Source organism: Catharus ustulatus, chromosome 2 (assembly GCF_009819885.2).
Source record: "Catharus ustulatus isolate bCatUst1 chromosome 2, bCatUst1.pri.v2, whole genome shotgun sequence".
Classification (NCBI taxonomy): Eukaryota; Metazoa; Chordata; class Aves; order Passeriformes; family Turdidae; genus Catharus; species Catharus ustulatus.
This window is the reverse complement of record NC_046222.1, coordinates 32,950,735-32,974,309: the sequence shown is the minus strand read 5'-3', so window position 1 is coordinate 32,974,309 and position 23,575 is coordinate 32,950,735. Positions and strand designations below refer to the sequence as shown.

Here is a 23,575-nt window from a genome sequence, read left to right as displayed (position 1 = left end):
CTTTAACAGGGCTGGCGGGGCGCCGGGCGGGCGGAGGCGTGGTGAGCCGGGAAGGAGCCAGTTTCCTGCTTCCCCGCTCGCAGCCGAGCGGCCGCGGCGGCGGGGGGAGGCGCTCGCCGCCCCCCATCCATCCTTCCATCCCTCCCTCCCTTTTTCCCTCCCTCCCTCCACCCACCCATCCACCCATCCATCCATCCATCCATCCGTCCGTCCGCTCACCCACCCACCCACCCCGCCCGCCCTCCATGGGCCGGCGCGGCCGGCGCTGAGCGCCGGGAGGCAGCGCCCGGCGGCGTCCGGCTGCCGCGATGAGCGGCGGGGAGGTGGTGTGCTCGGGCTGGCTCCGAAAGTCACCGCCGGAGAAGAAGTTACGGAGATACGTAAGTCTCAGCCCACCCCATCTCATCCTTATCCCGGCCCCGGGAAAGCCGGGATCCATCCCCCCGCCTCCATCCCCGCTCCCCCGCCGCCAGCCCGGGTGCACCTGCCACCGCCCCTCCCGGCGCCGCGGAAGCTCGGCAGGGCGGGGGTGCCCCTTGCCCGGGCGGGGAGCGAACGCTTCTGGCTCCCCGCCGCTCGGGGAAGGCGGGTGGGAGCATCTCCGAGCCCCCCGGCTTGTTCCGTGCCCCGGGGCGATGGGGCGGGCGGTGACGGCCACGGCCGGAGCGGGGACACGGCCGGAGCGGACACTCGGCGCTGGGGCCGCTCCGGCTGCGCCCCGCGGTGGCCGGGCTCAGCCGGGACCTGCGACGGTCACACCCCCGCCTTTGAAGTCGTCTGTTCTCGGGGAGGCTGGGAGTACCTTGGTCCCAAAGAGTAAAGGTACTAACGCATCTTGGATCTCCCCCAGCGTTCCCATTATAGTCGCTCTCCCCCATCCCGTGCAGGGTTCCTATTAATCATTGAACGTCCGAACCCTTTGAAGATAGCACCAGTAGTGCTTCGATAGCCTCTGTGTTGTTAGCGGCTGAGATCAAACACTTCAAAGAAGTTGTAAAAAGAGGGTCCAAATGCCAGCTCTGTCACATTCCCCACTCATTGAACGAAATAACTGTTCTTTGCGTCCTCCGCTTGACAATCCTGCCATGTGCCACGAGCATTAGCGCTCAGAAACGCGCTGCTGTCCTATGACTCGGCACATTGCTCCCCAGCACGTCAAGGGTCCCACTCCCTGACACCAATGATCATCCTCAGCCAGCCTTCAGATGACTGGAATGCAGCCTCTGGGAAGGAGCTGGATGCTCTCCCTTCCTAGGGGAAGTGTCACTGGCCAGATCGTCCTTCGGTCCTGTTGCTTTTGCCTGTATGCATTTCGGGAATGGCAGGCAGAACAAGTGCAGCTGGTGTCTCCCCAGTGCCTGTTATTGATTGATGGAAGCATCACTGCCTATCCTTGAGAGGGAGATGGATGTCTGTAGTCCTGTTCTGCAGTCTAGAGCAGGACTGGGGCTGTGTCTGATTTGTGATAGAGTGTTATTAGCCTTGCCCAAAATGGGTTCAGCCCCATAGACATCCATGGTACCACATCGCTTTGTATTAGACTGTGTATCCAGTGCTCTTGGCAATCCTTTCCTTGTGTGCCTTATGGTCTTCCAGGGAATATCAGGCTGGCACAGGGCTGTGGGATGGAACTGCAAGGGAATCCAGTAAGGTAAACATGAGTGTTTATGTGGGAAGTATCAACCCCCTAATGAACGTAGGCAGGCTTTGTGGGAGGTGGACAGAATGACTTTGTGCATGCTGAACTGTGGAGGATGCTTTTAGCTTAATGGAGCAAAGCACCTTCCTCCCGCAGAAATCAACTAATTGCTGATCCTGAGTCACCAATGGCCTTAACTCATCAAACATCATTAGCTCCCCAGCATCTGCCCCATGAAAGGGCACTCACATCGCTGTCTGAATATCTAGCTTGTGCTCTGGCATTCCAGCAAGAGCTGAATAAATCTGCTAAACGCTCTACATGGAGGGTGTGACACGCCAGCGGTTAGTGCTAATTATCGATGTACATAAGAGTGCTTTTCATCCACATACATCCCAAAGCGCTTTGCAAGCCACCTATGTTTTCAAAACATCCTCATTCCCCCCAGAGGAAATGTGGCCCTGCTGAGATGTGCGCGGCCATCCCACGCAGCCTCCGTGGGGCAGGAAGCAATGCTTGGCAGATGTCACTCGAGGGGATCTCTGCGCTGGAGCGGTCCCACACTGTGGTCAGTGGGACTTCCCTTCCAGTCACACCAGTTGCACCAGCTTCCTGCATCGGTGGCTGGATTTGAAAGTGTTGGCCTTTAGCTGGGACTGTGTCTCACTTGGCGGTGCCCAGTCCTTTTGCTTTGTAATGCATTTTTATTGATACTTTATTTCTGTAGCTGTGGTGTGCATGCAGGGTGTTGGTGTGTGGATCAGGTTCTCCTCGAGAGCAATTCAGAACAGCTTGCTGGTCCAGAGCCTGAAGGTGATGGCTTTCCTTCTGTAAAATCTGCCTTTGTCCACAGTAAACCCACTTTGGTTTTTGTGCACGAAAGGCACGTTATGCCAGGTTTTGTACAGCCTCAAAGGGAAGGTGCTGAATCGCTGGCTTTGCTGCTTTCCTTATACCTTCGGTTTATATTCTGCTTTGAGACCTCAAAGGAGAAATCTCAGGCTGCAGGATGCTGCTAATGGGGTTTGAAGTTCCTGCTCTGGCTGTATTGACACAGGGTAGAGGATAGATTTATTTTTTCTTTGACAAGTGCATTTCAAATGTATGTGTCTGCCCATGGGTGTGTTGCTAATGCTGTCCTTGAAGTCCTGTGCTTTTATAAGCTTGGTTTTGTTTTGCTTTTATTTTTCAAGGAGATCTATGGCAAGAAAGTACTAAATTTTCTCTCTAACTTCCACCCAGGGTAGTTGGGAAAGGGGACTCTCCTCTACACCTGACCTGTGCAGCATTAATCTGCATTTACAGCAATACCTGCTCTGTTTCACTTCAGAGGGTTGTGTTTATATGAGATTGTGGGACCTATTTGTACAACACTCTGAGAAATATCAGTACTGTGAGTTTCTGTTCTGTTGAGAGACATTCAAATGATCAAATGATGACTGCTTAAAAGGTGAGAGAATGTGTACCTTTCTCAGCCTCATAACTGCAGACAGGGGTTCATGTAGATTCTGGGCAGTTTGGCTGCAAATGCTACTGTAATATTGATAATAAAAGCTAAGAATACAATTGAAAGTCAAAAGTAATTGAAGTACCAAAATATCTCTTTTCACCTCTGTTCTTCTTGGGACATCAAGCTCCCTCATCCTCTTGCTTAATTGCTTTTTTTCAGACAAATACTTTTTATACCTTCATAGAATGGTTTGGGTTGGAAGAGAGGTTTAAAACTCATCTATCCCAATCCCCTGGCAATGAGCAGGGGCTAGACCAGGTTCCTCAGAGCCCTGTCCAGTCTGGCCTTGTATGTTTCCAGGGATGGAGCATCCACCACCTCTCTGGGCAACCTGTGCCCACCCCTGTTTTAAAAAAATTTCTTCCTCATATCTGGTCTGAATCTACCCTCTTTCAGTTTAAAGCCATTGTTCCATGTCCTGTTGCTGCAGATCCTGTTAAAAAGCCTGTCCCTACCTTTTGCCTTTCTGACTTTCATGCATGAAAGGGTCTCCTTGTACACAGACACAAAGCACAGAACTGTCTTTTAATTCTCCTCCTGCCTCCTCCTTAAAACATTTTCTTAAAAAATTAAAAAAAAAAATCCCCAATCCCTAAACAAAACCCCGGGCTTTAGTTGTGTGACCAACGAGCCGAGACCAGCGCATGTTGTGCTGGTCCTGTACTGACTCACTGTCTCCTGGTCCTCTCCTGCTGGACGTGCCTGTCTGTTGTCTCCTGTGTTAGACGTGGGTTTAGAGCAGTGTTTTGTGTCTGTCCGCTGCCCGGCACGATGGGCTCGGGGGTGGACTGTCTGGCAGGGAAGCACTGTGAAAAATAAGTGCTGTCGTAGAGCAGCTCAGCTCCCTATCGTTAGATCAGTGTGCTCTGCCTGCTCATTTATGTACCATGAAGTCAGAGTATTTTCTGTCTGGCTGAGATGTATGTCTGCAGTTCTGACTAAAACAAAAGCTTCTCGTCGTGTACCAGTTTTACAGTCCTTCAGTGCTGTGGGTTTTTTTTTTTGTTTTTTTCCTCCCAGCTGGTTTATCTGGGTTTGGCTTTGTGCATCAATGTCATTCTTACATCAAACAAAAGCAGTTTCCAAGGTCATTGGAAGAGCTGCTCCTCTCTGATGGGGCAAGCAAGAAGAGGTTAAAGGGCTGATTTACTGATCGCAGCCCTGTTCCTAGGGGCAGCTCCTTGATGAAGGGCTTACTTTGGTTCCTGAAGTAGATCCTTCATATCCCACCTGAAAATGCATTATTAGGATGTCCTCCTTAAATGGGAATGTGGGATGTGGACTGAAGTAGGACCGTTAGTGCAGACATATCATAGGCTGTCAAGTGATGGAGATGCCAGGTGGAGTTTGGCACAGTGCTGACTGGGAGGAAATTTTATAGGAGGGAGAAGAAAGAACATCTCTTTATTCTGCAGCAAAGTACAAAAGATAGGTATTGTGCAAAATTATCTCCTTTTTTTTTCCTCTTCTCTTAAAGGAGTTTTAATTGGTCACTCCCATGCTCAGTTGTGCCATGCCTCATTTGGGATGCTCTGCCCACTAACAAAATAGGAAATAGTTGCAGACATGCCAAAGAAAAACACGAAAAAAATGAACAAAAATATACAAAACAGAAAGACTGAAGGAAACGGGATGGTTTGGGGATGAGAGGGCTGAGAGGAGAAGTAACAGAGCTCGAGTATTCCAAAGGTAGCTGTGAAGGGGAAGGGAGTAAACTGTTCTCCATGGCTGGTGGTTGGAGGCCAAGAAGTGCTGAGCTTGAACTGCAGCAAGGGAAACAAGTGTAGGAAAAACTTCCTAACCTCTGATTCCAGAGGAGTGGAACAGTGGAACAGATGGTTTGGGATGGGCTTGGAGTCTCCATCGTGGCAGTTCTGAAATACAGGTTGGCCAAACTCCACTTCAGAAAGCTGAATCTGTTTTGAGGCAGTGGAATAAATTTGACAAATTCTCCAAAAGCTCCTTCCAGTGCTGGTTTGAGTGAATTTAAAGATTTTGAGCCTGGATGCAGGGAGGGACAGCTAAGAGGCTTAAGGGCACCAATTATGTCACCTGGATCTCCTAATGGGACTCAGGGAAGTGCTCTGACAAGTTCTTTGTAGAAAGTTTTGACTGCTCTGAACTCCATGAGTTTGCACTTATTCCATCTGTCAAACTGCCTTGCTGCACCCTGCTCCTCCCATGTAATCTCCCAACTTGATTCCAAAAGACCATCATATATTTTAGCTATTGTCATCTGCCCCATGATTCAGAAGAGGGATAAACACTTGCTCCACCAGAGAAGGTTTTGCAGGTCAGGGGGTGCATTTTGCTTGCAAAGGCAGTGCCTGCCAGCACTCCTGCTGCACCAGCTCTCTTGTGCAATGCTGCACAAAGGTCCCGCTCTCTAACTTGTTTCTCAGCTGCATCATTGCTGATGAGTCAAAACACACAACCTCTTCCCTACAACCTCCTTTTGGGGTCATTTTTTTTGAGTGTGGGGCTGCATTTCTTTGCCCACTGTAGCATTTTCTGGAAACTGTCAGGTGGTGATGTATTGTCAGCATGATAATTGGGATCTAGTAACATGCAGATACTTGAAGGATAGTTGTGGGAATGATGGAGTCAAACCCTTTTTAATTGTAGAAGGTGACAAAATAAGGAGCAACAGCCACAACCCAGCTTTGAAGTTTCAGGCTGGGTCTTAGGAAAGCCCCTCCAGTAAGTGGGTCATGGTGTAAAGTAAGAGATTCCCACAGAGGCTGCAGGGTCTCAGTCTTTGGAGGTTTTTAAGACTTGGCTAGAGAAAATTCCAGCTGACCTGATCTGGTGACACCTCGAACTAGAAACCTCCCAAGGAGCCTCTAACCCAACATTTCTTACACCTCTGTAAGGTGCAACATGGAGCCACGAATCTCAGAAGCAGTAGAGCTGTTGTAGCCCAGCTGGCTGTGAAGGTGGATGGCCTTGGTTTTGTTTGCTGACAACACACGTGCTGGGGCAACTCTTTCCAGCTGCTGAAACCCAAACTGGTTTGGTCAGGACTAACCCGTGAGTGTTCCGAGGCATTGCATCAATTGAGGTGGACATGCCCACAAGGGTGTGCGGTGTGGGGGGTGAACCTGGTTTATTTTCCTGGTACTTTGGCTTGAGTGAATCCTCTGCTGTCTGTTATGACTTCAGAGTTGGCTGATTGTCCCGGCAGTCCACAGTGGCTGTAAAAGATTGATGGTGGCAAAGCACAGGTTGAACTTAAGACAAACAATACTTAAGGAAAGTGTGTGAGGAAGCTGGCCTTGTTTCTCTTTGAAAGAGAGCAGAAGTGATACTGAAACTTTTTTTTTTTCCCTTTTTCGTTTGGCAACTATCAGATAGAAGACATGATGCAAAAGTGTTTACCAGACCGAAGCACATAATTTATAGTAGTGACTCAAAGGCAGAACAAAGATTATTTATCTGTATTACAGTAGCAGCTGAGGTGACTGGAGCTCCATGTGCTGTGTCTGGGGAGACCACATCTGCTCTGAAAGGTCTGGTCTGGTGGGGAAACCAAGGCACGGAGCAAGTCAGTGATTTGGCTGCCCTTGTGTTCAGGGTCATTCCCAGAGACGGAAACTCACCTTGGCTTTGTGGTTTCTACCTGAGCTAGGGGCTCCCAAGCTGCTTGCATGCTGCTGAGGATGTGTGAAGCTGTGGAAACGGATTGCAGCTGGTCCAGACAAATACATAATACCTCTGTCAGAGATTTGGATGATGAGGGTGCCAAGGTCATCAAGGGTCTCTCTAAGATTAGTGGATCCAAAAGATTTGGAAATTACTGCTTTTAATATAAATGGCCCTTCCTTTCAGTATTCCTTTCAAGTCTTTAAAGTCTCACTTTTCTATCATAATGCTTAGGTGGATCTTTCAGCACCTTATCGTGGTGATAAAATGTATCTCAGGAGGTAGAAGAAATGAGAGATTTTTATTTACTTCAGAGTGCCCACAGAGCAGGAGTAGAGCTGAAAGACATTTTGCTGCCGTTCTGCGTAGCTCCTCCACCTTGCTGCCAAATGAAACCAGCTTTGTGGTTATCATGTGGTTATCATGGGTTAAACCACAGCAAATTGGCAGTGAACGTGGGAGTGAACTCCCTCTATAGATGGAACCAGTGTAGAGCAGGGCTGGTGACTGATCTTTAGCGGGGTTCTGCAGGACTCAGGGCCAGTGCTCTTCAACATCTTAAAAAATTACTTGGGTACAGGACTCAAAGGGATGCTAAGTTTGTTGATGATAGCAAGTTGGGAGGAGCTGTTGACTCCCTCCAAGGCAGAGAGACCCTACAGAGAGATCTGGACAAATTAGAGGTCTGGGCAATAACCATTTGTCTGAAGTTTAACAAGGGAAAGTACCAGATTCTGCTCCTGTCATGGGGCAACCCTGGATGTACGGACAGCCTGCGGAATGAGATTCTGGAGAGCAGTGCCATGGAAAGGGACCTGCAGTTCCTGGTGGATGGAAAATTAAATTTGAGTCAGCAGTGCCCTGGCAGCCAGGAGGGCCAAGTGTGTCCTGGGGGGCATCAGGCACAGCATGTCCAGATGGGCAAGGGAGGAGATTGTCCTGCTCTGCTCTGAGCTGGAGCAGCCTCACCTCGAGGGCTGGGGACATTTTTGGGTGCCGCAGTGTATGAAAGATGCAAAGGTTAGAGAGCATCCAGAGGAGGACCATGAAAACAGTGAAGGCTCTGGAGGGGAAACCTTACAAGGAGCTGCTGACGGCATTTGGTCTGCTCAGCCTGGAGGAAACTGGGGGGAGACCTCATTGTGGTCTGCAGCTGCTGTGGAAGCAGAGGGGCAGGCACTGCTCTCTTCTCTGTGGTGACCAGTGACAGGACCCAACAGCACGAAGCTGTGTCAGGGAAAGTTTAGACTGGGTATTAAGAAAGGGTTCTTCACCCAGTGCGTGGTTGGGCACTGGAACAGGCTCCCCAGGGAAGTGGTCACAGCACCAAGCTTGTTGGAGTTCCGGAAGTATGGCACATGGTTTGTCTCTTGGGGTGTCCTGTGCAGGGCCAGGAGTTGGGCTTCAGTGATCCCTGTGGGTCCCTTTCAGCTCAGGATCTTCTGTAATTCTATGATCACTTTTCTTTCTTATTTGTGATTAGTGACAGAAAAAGCAAATGTTCATCGTGTGGATTCACAGAAAACAGACCTGAGACTTTAAGAAGAGATCCAGACCATTTGCATGCTGCCAGGCATACACAGTTGCACCAAGGCGTGCCTGCCACGACCTTGCAGCGCACAAAGAGGATTTCCTCAAGGTCAGTGTGCAAGCCTGCACAGTGCCATCGTACACATGTCATCAATCATATCTAGTCATACCGCAATTTAAATATGTGCTGTGTTTCAAATTTTTAAAAAATATTTTAAAAGCAGCTTTGGTAAAAAAAATTGTTCTTAGCTGTCTTTAGCCTGCAATCTGTGCCTTTAAAGGACAGGAGGAAAATCAGAGTGCTGGAAGCATATGTTTCTTGCTGTGTAAGATAGCCAGCGGTGCCTGTTTCTCCAATGAATCTGGACTAAATCCAGCAACCTGGGGGGGAAGTGGAGAGCTGATTTCATCTCTGGATTTGTGTTTTCATATTTGGTTCCTATTTTTTTTCTGAGTTCTTGTACACTTTTCCTGGAGAAGATTCTGGTCTGGGAAATCTTGCATCAGTCTGGTTGTCTACATTACATTAATACCTAGAAATTAACTTCTCCCTCCAAATGTGAATATTCTTGCCCCAAAATGATGTGTGTTCAGGGTAGGAAGTTTTCTCTTGGGTCAGAAATGGAATGTTTTTATTTATAGTTTAAATCTGGTTTTAAGGCAGGACCAGTTGAGAACAGTTCATAGACATTTCTGTATTAAGTGTTCAGATTGTTTCTTCTTTTCTGTTGCTTCAAAAACTTTTCTGTCTCTGCCTACTCCAGACTCCACATACCTCTGAATTTTTAAGTGCTGTATGTTTGTTCTCTCTGTTACAAAAATAATAATCTATTGACAGAAATTAACATCTATTGACTGAACTGTCTTCTGGTTGTGTTTTTTTAAATTATTATTTATTCTTTCTTTTGCTTCCCCACGCCTTTTGGACACATCCAAACTATTTCCATCATGTCTTCTGGATCGAAGATACTGTCCTAATAGCATTTCAGTACTTGTTATGCATCTTATTCCATTTAAACCTGGTATTTTCCAAAGGCGTTTGCTTTGGAAGGCATTTAGACATTTCTTTGGTGGAGTTCCAGGTCCCGCATCCATATGGTAAGATGGAAATAACATTTTGAGTCAAAGATTTGCGGTCTCCTGAATTTCAAGGATTTTCAGTGATTAAGTTTTCCTGATGATCCCAGCTGCTGCCTCACCCATTCTGGTTCCTCACTGACCTTCAGAACAAGCCAATGGACTTTCATGTGGCTGCCAGAAGTTGCAAGTTGACTTGCTAAATCCACTTTCTGGCCACTTAACATAATATCCAATCAGGGATTATGTCTTGTTTCCAAAAGTGCCTAGTAAGCCTTCATTACTCTCCTCTCTGCTGATGACACTGGGGAGTCTTTTAAATGTTCAGCTTTGAAGAGCTGTGTTGCACATACATGGGAGCTTTGGTACCATGTGCTGCTGTTGAATTGGGCAATGCTTTCATTTGTCTGCATTTTTTTAATCTCATAATAATTTCAGTAACAATGCTTAATGGGGTTATTAGTCATTGCTACCGATCTGTTCTTCTTCCACATAGTTAGTTAAGGATCTTTTGGCCTTTTTTTTTTTGTTTATTTGTAGGGGGAAATACGTGGTTTTACTGCTCTCTGGATGCTCGTCTTGAAACTGTGCCCCATGGAAAAAGGAAGGTTGGCTGTGCAATTCAGCTCAGGGTTTTGGTAGTTGCCTCTCTATTTAAAAATCTCCATTACCACTCCTGTAGAGGCCATGTCACCAACTCCAGATCTCCTTTCTTCTCACACTGCTTGCCCACAGATGCTGTGTTTGAGAGCCATCCAGCACAGGAAGGGGCCCGCAAATAAGCTATAGGAGCATAGAATCCAGTGGTTTGGTTTGGAAGAAACCTTAAAGATCACCTAGTCACAGCCCCCTACCATGGACTGGGACACCTTCCACTAGACCAGGTTGTTCAGAGCCTCATCCAGCTTGGCCTTGAACACTTCCAGGGATGGAGCATCCACAGCTTCTCTGGGCAACCTGTGACAGTGCCTCATCACCCTCACAGTAAAGAATTCCTTCCTAATGTCTAATCTAAATCTCTGCTCTTTTAATTAAGAACTCTTCCCCCTTCTCCAATCACTATCTGCCTATGTAAAAACTCACTCTTCCTGTTTTTTAAAAGCTCCCTTTAAGTACTGGAAGGCCACAATGAGGTCTCCCCAGAGCCTTTTCTTCTCCATGGCCCTTCCATAAATGCCCCTCTGTAAATGCCCCTTCTGGCTGATTGACAGCATGAAACAGCCACTCTACTTCCATGCCATCAACACTGCACACAGCTCCTTTGATTCTGGGTCACTATTCCTAAATAGCTCCCTCCAGATAGGAAGCTCCCCGGAAAACCTTGTTTGCTTTGACCCGAGAAGAATTGATGACTTGAGGCTTGTGTCCTCCCCCCGTCTTGCCTTCCCTGCCTGCCTTGCCCACTGCCCACCACACGTAATGTCAGGCTGGAGTTTCCAGCAGGCAGTGTGGAACAGAAGAGCTCATTGTTTCAGGGGTCAGGGCACAGGGCCAGGGTGGCAGGAGAGAGGGGTGCAGAGCTGGCAGCTGAGCCTCACTGCTACCTCCAGCACGGCCTCATGTTATCCATAGGGGCAGCCATGCAGACAGTGGGCACTCTGTGATTGAAACTCCTTTGAGGAAGGGGAATAAATAAATAACATAAATCAAAGGGGAAAAAAAGAAGAAATGCAGAAGGTACGGGGTATATGAACTGACAGGGGTCCTTCTAGCTGAGCTGACCAGAAGGAGATCCTGAGAAATGATGTAGGTTCGTCCCTGCTGAGGTTTCAAAATTGGCAGTTGAGGTTTTAACTGAGCCTTATCTGTTTAGGTCCTTCTCTGAGCCCTCTGTGTACGTGGAGTGAGGCAGGACAGGGAGCAGGAAGTTTTGCTGCCAGCAATCAGGACTTTATCCTGCAGCAGTGTGTGTGTGGGTGGACCCCTGACACCAGCATCTTTGGAGAAGGGTGATGAGAGTGATTAGAAGCCTGGGAAAGCTTTACACAACAGGCCTCCAAAGCAGTGAAGGACAGCCACCTTCCAAGGAAAGTGAACGAGAAAGTGCCCTGATGCTGTCCATGCAGAGGGGAGACAGCATTTCAGCTTGGCTTGTGGGACCTCTTATGTGAGCACCCCAGGGTCCTTCTTTGGGAAGTGACCCAAAGCACTTGGCACATGACCAAAGAGAGTGATGTTCCATCCCATCTTGGGACCCACTCTTGGAGAGGTGAGATTTGTGCTTGGAAGAGGTGGCCAGATGTGTCTGACCCCTTGGCATCAAACACAGAAGGGGAGCAGGTCACAGATGTTAAAGCTTGTAAGATCTTTTGTTTCTTCATCCTTCAGCAAGTTCTGCCTCTGCTGTTGATGTGCAATGGGGGAGAAGCTGCCTCCTCCTACTAACTCTGAATTTGCACCTTGTAAAGTAGATGACATATGAATAACGTGAATATCTGCCAATTTTGGAAGCTGATAGCATGAAAACACTGGAAAGGAACAAAATTGTTATTTTGAGCTTTAAAGCAGTCAAACAGTTGAGGATGGGTCTTTCCAAGAGATAGGGCTCTCTCCTCTTTCCTTTTCAGTGAGTTTCCACCTGTAACGGGGTGTGCTACATCCAGCACCATAGCCACAGAGTTGCTCCCAAAGCCATTTTCAACCACTGCCTTACACTCCCTTCAAAGTCAGCCCAAGGGAGGGAGGGCCTGAAGGGGTCAGGCCGTTGTCTCAAACACTTGCAAAACATGTTGGCTGAGGCTTTGTCTGGGAATCAATCAATACACTCTTTTTAGCAGCAAATCAGTACAGCCAGCTGGCATGCAGATGGGCTGATGTATCATGTGCTGTCACAGGAAGGTGCATTGAGAAGCAAGATTTGAAGACAGAGTAATGTGTGGAGAAAAAGGTTGCCTGCAAGGTTTATTTGTTTGGTTTTTTTTTAAATACTGAATGTGCCTCGTGCAGCAGAAGGCAGAGCATGTTCCAGGTCGGTGTCATGGACAGTGCTTCACAACTTACGCTGTGCTCAGTAGTGTGTGTCAGATGTTCACAGGGAGTTGACAATGACTGTTTGTCTTGGGCCTTGTGCATTGCTCTGGGCTGGGACTGAAAAAAGGAATAAAGCAAATCCTGACCTGTGCAATGTATAGGTTGTTCATGAGGCTTTTTTATGAATTCTTGCGTAAGTAGGGTGTTTCATGACAATGTTCTGTTAGTGATTTTTCTCTGTCCATCCTGCTTTTTGGGAGAGTCTGCCATGACCAACTCAATGCTGTTAAATGTTGTCATTAAGGCTTGTGGGGTGAAGTGAGGACCTGCTGCTCTGACACGCTTGGAATTTCAGATAGAATTGAGTTGTTGAATACCACTTGGGAAGGACAAGATTTGCATTTGTAATTAAGAAGAGCTTTTAAAGCCTGTTCTTTGCATTTCTTTGTACCTGGAGCTTCCCACTAACCAACCGTAGCTCAGGTTGTGGAGGAAGGTGAGAAGCCAGAATGACATGTTTGGGGTTTACGTGTTCCCCTCTGCTGTACGCATTGCTGCTGAGTCAGCTCTAATTTAGGCATGGTTTGACTCTTCTTTGCCAGTGTGGAAGGGCCCGGTCAGAACCTTGGATTTTTTTCCTTCAAAGCATGGGAGACTTTTGACTTGTTATATGTATTTTAAAATTTAAAAAAACATGCAAACCAAACAACAACAAAAAACCCAACAAAATACTGGTTTGGTAGAAGACAAAACAGCACAATCAGAAGTGTGGTTGTGGTGCTTTTCAAGTTGTAACTCAGACATTAATTCCTGGTCAGTATATGTTCCTAGATATTATCATATCTGCTTCTTCCATTTTCCCAGCTTTATCCTTTTTGTCCCCAAAGCCCAGTGGTGTGGCCTGAGCTTGGGTTCATTTTCTTTCCCCCAAGCTTTTGTCCTTGCACTTGTAACTCTCACTAATACTCATATGCCTACCCTGAATATTCCAGCATCTTGATGTTATAACACTGACATGGGTTGTAAACACAAACTACTTTAGCTTTGCACATCCCAAAAGAGTAAAGAGTTGGCACAAGATGTTGGACACTCAGTGAGTTTCCAACCTTTCCACCCCTGGGCTACCAGGTTGCTTATGGGACTACCGGAACGTTATTGGCCCTGACTTGTAAGTAGGAAATGACAGTGAATATTTCAGGGCTAGCAACAAGTCTGTCCCAGAGCTGGGAACCAGACACCAACATCCTTCAGTTCATCTTCGTCTTCCCATTTCTAAGCTGCATCCCAGCATCCCAAGTCCCTGCAGTCTCGTGCTGACAAATTCCAAGTTTTCTGAGCCAACTTCACTCACATGTGCTGAAGTTCATCGGATAAGGTGAGGAGTGAATTCAACCTGTTCAAAAACTCAGTCCAGCTACCAGACAGGAAAACCTGATGAGCAGAAAGTCAGTCAGACGTGGGAAAGGAGGGGGAAGAGGTGAGTGGTTGTTGTGTGCTGGGCAGGGCTTTTGTGCCAAAATCGGTGGATTTACTCCGTTTCGGGAGTACACACGTGGCAGGGCACGTGCGTGTGCTGGTGGGTGAGCCCAGTTGGGTAATAAGAAATAAATCTGCTCTGCTTTTGAGAGGCTGGGACTGAAACATGGTGTAATAGCGATGTGTATAATTTTGTAGGGTGAGACAGTAATTTACTGTGCTGTTTCGGCCATCAGCGCAACAGCTAGAGGCTGTTAAGATAATTTAGTGGAGGTTTGTGGTTATAAACACATTTCCATCATGACTAAGGAGTCTAATAGAAATTAAATTCAGCCAGGGGGGTTTTAGTATTTTTTTTTGTTTGCTTCATACTCCCCAGTGTTTCTGTTTTGATTTATTAATCTTAAGGAATAAGCTGAGGGATGGCTATTAAATGTTTTTCAATGTATAAAAATGGGAGTTGGAAAAGGGAAAAAAAACAAACCTCAACACTGGATGTTGCAATTAATTTGGGGTAATCTAATTGTTCAGCTGAGGGGCTCTGGGGTGTCCTGCTCTTGGCTGTTGATTCTACAGACATGTTGGGTAATGTGAAAAACTATTGTAATGCAATTCTTTATTTTATACGTTTTTCACTTGAAGTGTTTTGGGTAAAAGAGAAAATAGTCCTCTCCATCTATGTTGGCTTCACACAGGATAACTTGTTCAGAATTAAGAGCTGGTTTTTGAAATTGAAACACAACTGCATCCAAGTGTCCAGGTGCCCACATATCAGCTCAGGACCTCAACAAACCCCCAGGACCTTAGCCCCGCTCTTCCAGCCATGTCCTGCACCCGTACAAAACCCCTCTTCCACCACGGAGAGCAAGGAGTGTGAGGATGTGATCTGCCATGGGAATGCCTCAGCTCTCCCACTCTGCTCTCTTAATCCGACTAATAACAACAAAAAGTTTGAAGGCTTAGTTTGGAATTGGATAGCTCGCCAGAAATAGGCTCTCCCTGAAGATACCTCCTGCTTCCTGCTGGGCTGGAAAAGCTGTGCTGGCAAGCCTATGCACTTGGATATTTAGGCATCTTCTGGAGCCTAAAGCATGAAGGAATGCAAAATAATAGAGGAAATCAGTTGAACTTGTTAAATTTCAGAATAGCATTTGGTTTGTGCTTCAAAAAGTGTTCTCCCCCACACTCTTCCTTCATAAAAAGGCACTTGAGCCAAACCCCAATATTTACAAATACTTTTGAGATCTTCCAGGTGCTGGAGCTCAAAGGTATTTGAGTTCTTCCAGGCTAGACCCTCTTTCTCTGAATTGCAGATCGTGGCTTGAATGTATCTGAAAATTGCAGACCCCAAACAGGTCCCAGTACATGCCGAGCTGTCTTGGATCCAGCTCTGTCTTCATGTGCTCAGGGCTGGGGGAAGGAGTTACATAAAAAAACTCCTCTAGAACAATAAGCTTTTTTTTATTTTGTTACATTGAAAGACCTCTGAAGGTCTCAGGGTACATCTGGTGTATCTTAGGAGTTTATCATCAGGGGCTGCATCTCCAGCTGCCTTTGGGACGATGGGGCTGAGCACGGAGTGGCAGGCGCAGAGGTTTCCTCTGCACAGCTCTCTGCAGGCTGTGTGTGTTGGTACCCCCTTCTGTCCTTTTTATTCTAGTCTTCCTTTCTCCTTTTCATGTAATGTGTAACCTTTAGGGTGTTGCCATAACACACACGCTTCTCCAGCACGTGACTTGTATTTTGGTCACTGAGCACCTGGTTTTAATGGCACTGAGTGGAGCTACCTTCGTAAGTCCATCTTAAGATGAGTATGATCGAGCACAGAAAGGCTGACATGGCCATCCCCATGTGCTGCAGACAATCCAGAAACCCAGCCTCAACCTCTGCTAGGAGACAGCCATGCTTTGAGGAGAAAATCCCATTCCAAACAGGACTCCACAAAACCAAGGCTAAAATTTTAAAAAGCAATATTATTAATGTGACTCCACATGAGAGCCTGTGCTTAGGAAACTGGAAAAATCTACATTTTCAAAGTTGAATAGGAATTTTAGCGTAAAACTCCCCCATCCTCCTGCTTATAAGTTTCCACAGGGATTTACTGGGATGATGCAGACAACTGGTAATTCACCCCACTGTCTCCCCAGCCACACCAGCACCAACTCTAAAAGCCATGTGAGGAACAGAAGTTTAGAAACACAGTCTCAACCTTTCCCGGCTTGTTTTTCCCATCTGTTTTTAACAGCATGTTCTTGCCACTTGGACCTTTCTGGGCTCGATCTTGTGATCCCTGATGTAGTATGACATTTCCAGTTTATTAGGAATGCTTTTGTTTATTTGCTCGGTGGGTTTTTTTTCCTTTTTTTCTTTCTTTCATTTTTTTCCTTTTCCCTAGGTTGTGTGGAGGCTTTCTGCCTTGGCTGCCAATGCAAACGTCCCCTCCCGTGCCGGGAGGTGCCACCCACACCCGTCCTCTCTGAAATCAGGACAGTTATCTCACCAGTTTCAAGTACTTTGAGTGGTTTGGGAGCTGTTATTGAACAAAAAGGAAGGCTGATTATGTTTTTATATATTTTTCTGTCTTTTTTTACCATTTCATAATAAAAAACCGGGTTCTAGAGCATTGAAGCAAATGACATTTTAAAATTCCATCATTGTTTTTAAACTTAGGACCAGCAAGAAGGGCCTCAGGGCTGGAGTTTGCTTGCTGGTGGCATTTTCAGTTTACACAGCCTGTCTTTGTATTTCTTAGCAGATTGAGTTTGTGCAAGTGTGAGCTTGCTTCTAAGCTGAAAATGGCTCAACCAGTCTTGAAGTTGCTCCATCTTTCCATTTTGCATAAAATTCACTACACTTGCCTCCAGTGCTGGACAAATATCATCAATAGATGAGTATCAGTGCCAGGGCAATATTGGGATTGTGGTCCAGCTCTGTTCATAATGTCCTGCTCTCCATAACCTATGTGTCCTCCATGATTTCCTTTGTTCTCCTTAAAATAAATCAAGTGATAACTTTTTGAGACCAATTCTCAGTTCCTGGCTGACATAAACCACACTGCCAAACTTCAGAAATGCTTAATTGCTGTTTTCAAATACTTTCAGCTATTCTGTAGCAGCCAGTGAAGCATCTGGTAGTGTGAGAAGCTGCAGTCTGCGTGTGTTGGGTGGGGACTCTCAATCTAAAGAGTGTATTTTAAATGAGCAGGAGAGTCCTCTGAGCATCCATGGAATGGATAGGGTTCATGGACAGGGTTTATGGTGACGTGGGCTCTCAGGGACTTTGCTGGAGCTTCCAACTGCATCACAAGGAGCAGGTACTCCCAGTCATTTTCTTGGCCTGGGGATAATAAGGACATGGAGGACAGATTGCTCCATCAAGCTTATATTTACTAAACTGAACCAAATCTCAGCTGTCAGGAGAGTAAATCTAGCAAGCACCACATGGCTGCAACATGTTGGGAGAAGAGATGAGGCTGATTTCTTTTGGGTCAGTTCAGCCTGCACCTCAGCAAAGCTTCAGGTCCAAATCTTTAATTTCTGTGACCTGTGAATGATCCTTTGAAAAACTGAAGGTGGTGGTCCTTCACAAACACATTGCAATCATGCGTGCTTCTTTGTCACAATGCTCAGAATTTGGATCTGTAACCATAAAGGTTTGCAGCCAAAAAATCATTTATGTAGTGGTACCCAAAAAGTTCAGAAAGTCATATTTGCATAGTGAAAACCCTCCAAAAAAGCTCAGAAAATCCTGGGGAGAACAGAACTGCTGTGCTTGCTTTTTAATTTTTTAAACACTGGCCTTCCCAGGAAAGCAGAGATGCCTCCAGAGACCCCACAACTCTGATTGCTTCCAGCCAAGCAGCAGTGGCATTTTTCTGTCCAGTGAATCTGGTTTCTGCATCAGCCTTCCCAGAGACCAGCCTTCATGTTATCTGTCTTTTCACTCTGTGTAGAAATCACTGCACTTACCTCCAGAGCTGGAATGCCATCACCAGATGAGTATCAATGTCAGAGCAATACTTTATGGTATCATAGAACCACAGAATGGTTTGGGTCAGAAGGAACCTTAAACATTATCTAGTTCCAACTCCCTGCTGTGGCCAGGGATGCCTTCCACTGCACCAGTTTGCTCAGAGCCCCATCCAGTCTTGCCTTGATTGCTTGCTTTAAGGCAAAAAGAGCTTCTTAATATCTTCCCCAAATGAACTGGAGATTCTGCCTGCTCCTGGGGTTTCCTTGGGACATATTTTGGGCAGCACTGGCCCAAAGATGCTCCCAAAGACCTCACCTCCTCCCATGCAATTTAAGATTTGCTGGTTCACAGCATTAAACAAAATTGAGGCAAACCTCATCTTCCTGTTGCATTAATGAGGCTTGTTTAATGACAGACACTATAAAAATAAAAGGAACCAGCTGTAAGGAGGTCTGATTGAAAGTGCAAATGCTTTGGAGCAAGGTCAGGGTGGCAATCTGCATGTGGCAGCTGGTCCTCAACTGCATGCTCATCCAGCTTCAGGACTGAGCGATACAGAGGATGAAACGCCAGGCAGTACCAGTCCGCTTGGACGGATTAATCCGACTTGTTGCAGCACACTGCATTAGCCTTTATGGATTTATTTTCAGCAGTGGGGAAGGCCTTATCTGCTGGAAGTAAAGCTGACTGATACATGCTTGGGGTCCTCATCTGGCTTGAAATTGCTGCAAGGTGCAGATGTGTTGCAGAGTCTTTCACCATCACCATTCCCAGGCACCTGGGGAGGGAGCTGTGGGGAAAGGAGGATGGGGCAGATGCTGTGGAACCTGGGTAGGATTTGGCCTCTGGGTATGCAGGGGTTTCATGCCTGCTCACGATTCTCTTTCATCTCACAGCAGGATTCTTGAAATAATACGGGTTTTTTTTTATCCTTGTGGCCAGTTTATGAACCAGCTTCTACCAATGTCCCCGTTTTCCTAGAGAAAGTGGCGCTAATTTTTTCTTCACTTGTTAGACTTGCTGTGTGTTTCCCTGCTGGAGGATTATGAAGAAGGTTTTCAATATTCATATGTTAACTAGGTTGTGAAAAAAGGGCCATTAGTTCCTCCAGTTTGATCTCAGATCATTAACTCCATGCTACTGCTTTCCTTTGCATCTTTTATTCTCCTTGTCCTTCCTAAGTGTTGTTTGTTTTTTATTGCTCTGTGTATCCTTTCAGCAATAGTGCTAGCATATTTATTATTATTAGTTGGCATATGTGCAACAAATGTCGCACAAGGATCACAGGAGCTGTTGCCTTGGAGAAATTGGTGTATTTATCCCACATGGGGAATCAGAGGGACCAAAGAACCAGATGGGCATCAGCTGCAGTCATGCCCCAACAGAGCTGCCCATGATTTCTTCCTAAGAGGCAGTATGGACCTTGCAATCAATGACACATGCTTGCTTTGAACTACTTCAGCTATGCCCTGGAAACCAGGTACTACCCAGATCTTTATTCCAGCAAACCTGCCACCTTCAGTCTTGCAACCCTCCCCGTTATGCTATCCAAAGCTTCCAGCCCGCTGTGGGCTGGAGCAGTGCTGCAAAGCAAAGGAGGGAAAAATAATAGTAATAATAGGAGAGACCTGTTCAGGAGATGATAATGATAATAATTTTCTCAAGGTGTCATTTCAAAGCTGCCTATCTAGGTTTAAAAGCAAGGCAGGCAGAAGGACCAGTGCCGGGGCTTTATGCAAACTTGAGAGCAGGAGTAAAGCCAAGAGGACAAAAAGGAAGGCTGAAATTCCACTTGATTATATTTTTATCCCACCAAGCTGCCTCTCAGTCTTGATGGGGGACAATAGGCACTTGTTCCCAGTAAATGTCTCCCAGCTGACAGCCTGTGCTGCAGAGAGGACTGGGAAGGGGCTCCCAGGGGTTTGCCCGTGGCCATGAGCCCCCAGGACTTGGCTCAGCCTGGCCACCCGCCTGCGTCCCACCGCACCAGGGGAGTTTGTTTTTCCAGCGCTCCCACTCAGAAACATTTGGCGAAAGGAAAAATTGTGGAGGAGGTTTAGCTCAAGTGAGCACAAAAACATGTGTCCGTGTAGTGTATTGCTTACTGAGTGGTGCTTCGGGAAGTTTTTTTCCTTTCTTTCTTTTAAACCTAACTGAAAGCCTGGGAATCATGTGAGGAGGATGGAGGTGATACCTTTCAGATGGGCACAGGGCTGAGTAAATACAATAAAGAGGAATCTTTTCTGCCTGAGCAAGTTCTCATCTTACTTTGGATGAGTGAGTGTAAAGGTGGCAAAGTCTTAGGGAGCCTTGCAAGTCCTTGTGTTAAACCCTTGTCTTAAGCTGCTGTCATCACCAACATGACCATCCATCCTCTTCTTCTCATGACCCCCAAAGTCTCTGAATGAGAAAATGGGCTACAGTGTCACACTGTGTCCTCTTTTCTTGCCCCATGACTTGGTTTCTGAAGGGGAAAAAGGGGCAAGAAAAGTTGGCTCCTAGACTTTAAAAGTGGGAAGCAAAGACCTGTCCCCTTCCCCCTATCCCAAATTTATTACTGCACACACGCTCCTCTCTTCTGCTCTCCACAAATGAAACATTGCTTTATCCAGAGATGAAATGCTGAGCAAACAAATTGCAGGTCAAAGTCTCCCACTCCTTCCCCTGCCACGTTCCCATCTGCACATTTTTGTGCGCCATCCCTGCTGCCGTTTCCCATGCCCTTTGGGGGCAGCAGGGTGGGTATGCTGGCTGTCACACAGCAAATGCAGCTCTGCAGATGTGAGCTGCCTTTGACAGGCAAAGGGAAGGGAGTTGTGTGGGGAACAGTTTGTAAGTCTGGGCAGATAATTTCCACCCTTCTTCATGAGCTGAGATTGGCAGCATTGTTCTTGAAGAAAAAAAAATGGTACAGCACGTTTTGGTAAGGTTGGTTGCAGTCACTGAAGTTTAAATCAAATCTCTGCTAAGCTCTTTCTTGTGTTTGTGCAAGAGCAATGGGGTGAGAAATAAATCCTCTCTCATGCCATAGGGATGTGTACAAGGAGTAATGCATGTGGATTTGTCTACCCTGGGATGGTGCATCCCAAGGAGGGGCTGTGAAGCTTGGCTGGCAGCAAGATGGGGGATGTCAGAATATATCAGATGAAACTCCTGTGCATGCTGAGACAGCTGCCAGGAAGGACGACTGTAGGGCAAAAGAGGGAACCACAGGATTTAGCAATTTTGGAGAAAAACAGAGTATTATGAGCACCCTGGTGTGGGGCAGAGGGTTAGCAGAGGGGAAGGTGGGGTTTTTTCTGGCTCCTTCTGGCTTTATTTTTTTCACTCTAACATGGAGACCATTCTCTGATCAAACCATCTTGTGAATGAACCCTCCATACCACCCAGGAGCCTGGAGGGTTCCTGCTTACGTCTCCAGCAGGTGTGGAGGACCTGAATGAAGTGAGCTGGAGGGTACTGCTCTGGAAGGTAGCAATGTAGAACCACTGTTCATCTGATAGCCCCTGACATCTGTACTGCCTTGGCCAAAAAATCCATGACCTAGATAAAGATGGAGACGAGGGTTGCAAGCTGGCATAATGCACTGAGCTTCAAGCACCTGCTGTAGCCAGCTGAATTTTCCTTGGGCTCTTTCTCTAGACAGTTATTTTGTTTTCTGGCTGGGAGCTGATACAAAGACACTAAATGAGAATTTAATAGTGAACTGACTCATCTCGACTTGATCACTCTACAGGCATGCAACTCACATCTCCGTCTGGGCAGCTCTGTCCAGAAGAGTGCTGTGATGCCCACATGTGGGAGAGGAGAGGAGAGGAGAGCTGGGGCCTTTACATGCATGAGTCATGCCCAGAATAGGACATCCCATGAGCTGGTTTATAGCTACTCCAGCTGGTTGTATCCTGTCAACTTTACAATTTCTCTTGTTCCTTCTGCGGAACTGACCTGAGGTGGTTGGGTTACCCCAGGGTGAAAAAAATCTCACACGAATCTGGGGTGTCACGTGAATTCATGGTCCACAGGAATTCAGGAGGGAGGCAGTGGGAGTACTGGAGAGAGGACCAGTTTACATCTTTCTCATTCAGGTTGGTAAGCTGCAGTTTTGTCCATTAGGGAATAACTTTGCTTCAGTGTGTGCTTCTCCTCACATCTGTGTTCTGCAGGATGAGAGAGGATGCTTGCAAGACACATGTTTAATCTCAAACTCTACTGGATCCTGAACTCAGCCATAATATCCCATAAAATAGTACAGAAACTGACATATGAAAAGATCGGGTTGGGTGCCCTGACCTTCTTGTGCCTGACTGCATCCATGTAGAGTGTTGATGTGGTTCCTGCAATGAAGATTTGTCCCCTCCAGGTGGTAGATATCTGTGCTGGTCTGCTGAACTCAGGGATACAGGGGCAAGGCTGCCAAGTCTTTTGAGAACTAGTTACTTAATTTTGTAGTGTGACTATCTGATTATCTTTGTGTTCATTCTCTCCATAATTTTTGATGGTGCCAAAAAGAACCATCTGTGAAGGACCTTTCCAGAAAGCATCATTAACTTGGTCCTTGGGGTTTTTTATTTAAATGTTAGGGAACTTCGACTCCTAGAGTACAAAGCCTGGGGTGAAAGGGACTAGCTTAAACATTAGCATGAAGATCTAACAGGACATGATCCAGTCCAATCTCAGTGGCTGCAAAATGTCATCTTGGAGTATAATGGGTTTAGACTGATTTTCATATAGATCTCTATGGATGGATGGGAAATCCGTCAGAAGATGGGCATCCAACTCCATTCTCATCCAGAAAATCATTCAGGAACAACAGTTTCTCTCTGGCAGCTCCCTGCCAGTGAGGTCCTTATCAACTACTCGTCCATTGGCTCACCCTGACCTCCTTTCCTGGGCATCCAGGAAGTGTGTATGCCAGAAAACTGCTGGGATTTTCTATCTTAGAAAGTCTGAAAGCTGAGCATGTTTTACATCAAGTGCTAATGGTGTAAGATCTAGAATAGAGCTGTCAACACAAGCTGCTGGACTATCTCAGCAGATGAGGAGAAGGGGATATGACTTCTCATATCCCTACCTTACCACTTCTGAGTTTTCCTGCATGGCTCAGTCAAACCAGTCCTTTCCCCAAGAGCACACATAGTGGAAATATGACAATTTGACTTTTTCCTACAGTTTTTGTTGCTTCATTGGGTCCGAACTGTTGACTCAGCAGTCTTTCTTCATGTGATTCCTTGAAATAGCTTCCCCAGGCAGATGGCATGAGGATGGGACAGCCTCAGTGACACAACTTCTCTTTGAGAAACTGCCATAGTAGTGGCTTCCTCCAGGATGATTCTGCTCTCTACAAGGTTTTTAACTTCTCCTAAAATCATCTAGGGGAAAATCTTCTTCAGCAGTGGTTTTTTTTTTACCTAAGAGAGGGCAGCTCTTGTCAGTGATTTGGAGACACAGCTGGCAGCCTTGTGTGCTGGATGTCATCTGGGTCTTGAAAGCATTTTTGAAATCTTGGATGAAGGGTTGCTCCTCCTGAAGCATCCCCCCTTCTTCCCATTGGGCACAGTGACAGCAGAAACCCTGGCACTGAATATGAGCTTGTGCACCACCTCTTATTGTTGAAACCTTTCTGATTTAGACATCTCTTCCCTTTTAGGGTTCCTTTTTTGGAACAAACCCAGGGTTTTCCTGCCAGAGCCCAGGGTGGCTGTCTGGAAGAGCAGGGAGAAGTGATTGCTGCTGATGTTGGTCTTTGGGATGACCCTGCA

The 23,575-nt window shown here is 46.6% G+C and overlaps 1 protein-coding gene across 2 annotated transcripts in view; it reads left to right on the top strand.

Annotated features, from left to right (window-relative positions):
- The first annotated feature begins 248 nt into the window (after positions 1-248).
- The window catches only part of GAB2 (GRB2 associated binding protein 2), a 91,913-nt gene continuing 68,586 nt past the window's right edge, over positions 249-23,575 (top strand). The window contains exons 1-2 of one of the 2 annotated variants that reach the window (XM_033086395.1): positions 322-380; positions 8,275-8,430. Coding sequence is in view for 1 of the 2 variants with exons in the window: in XM_033086385.1 (XP_032942276.1) it covers positions 309-380 (72 nt within the window). In the remaining variant the exon portion in view is untranslated. Of the gene's footprint in view, positions 381-8,274; positions 8,431-23,575 lie in introns of both variants that reach the window. The other variant, XM_033086385.1, reaches the window with a different exon arrangement.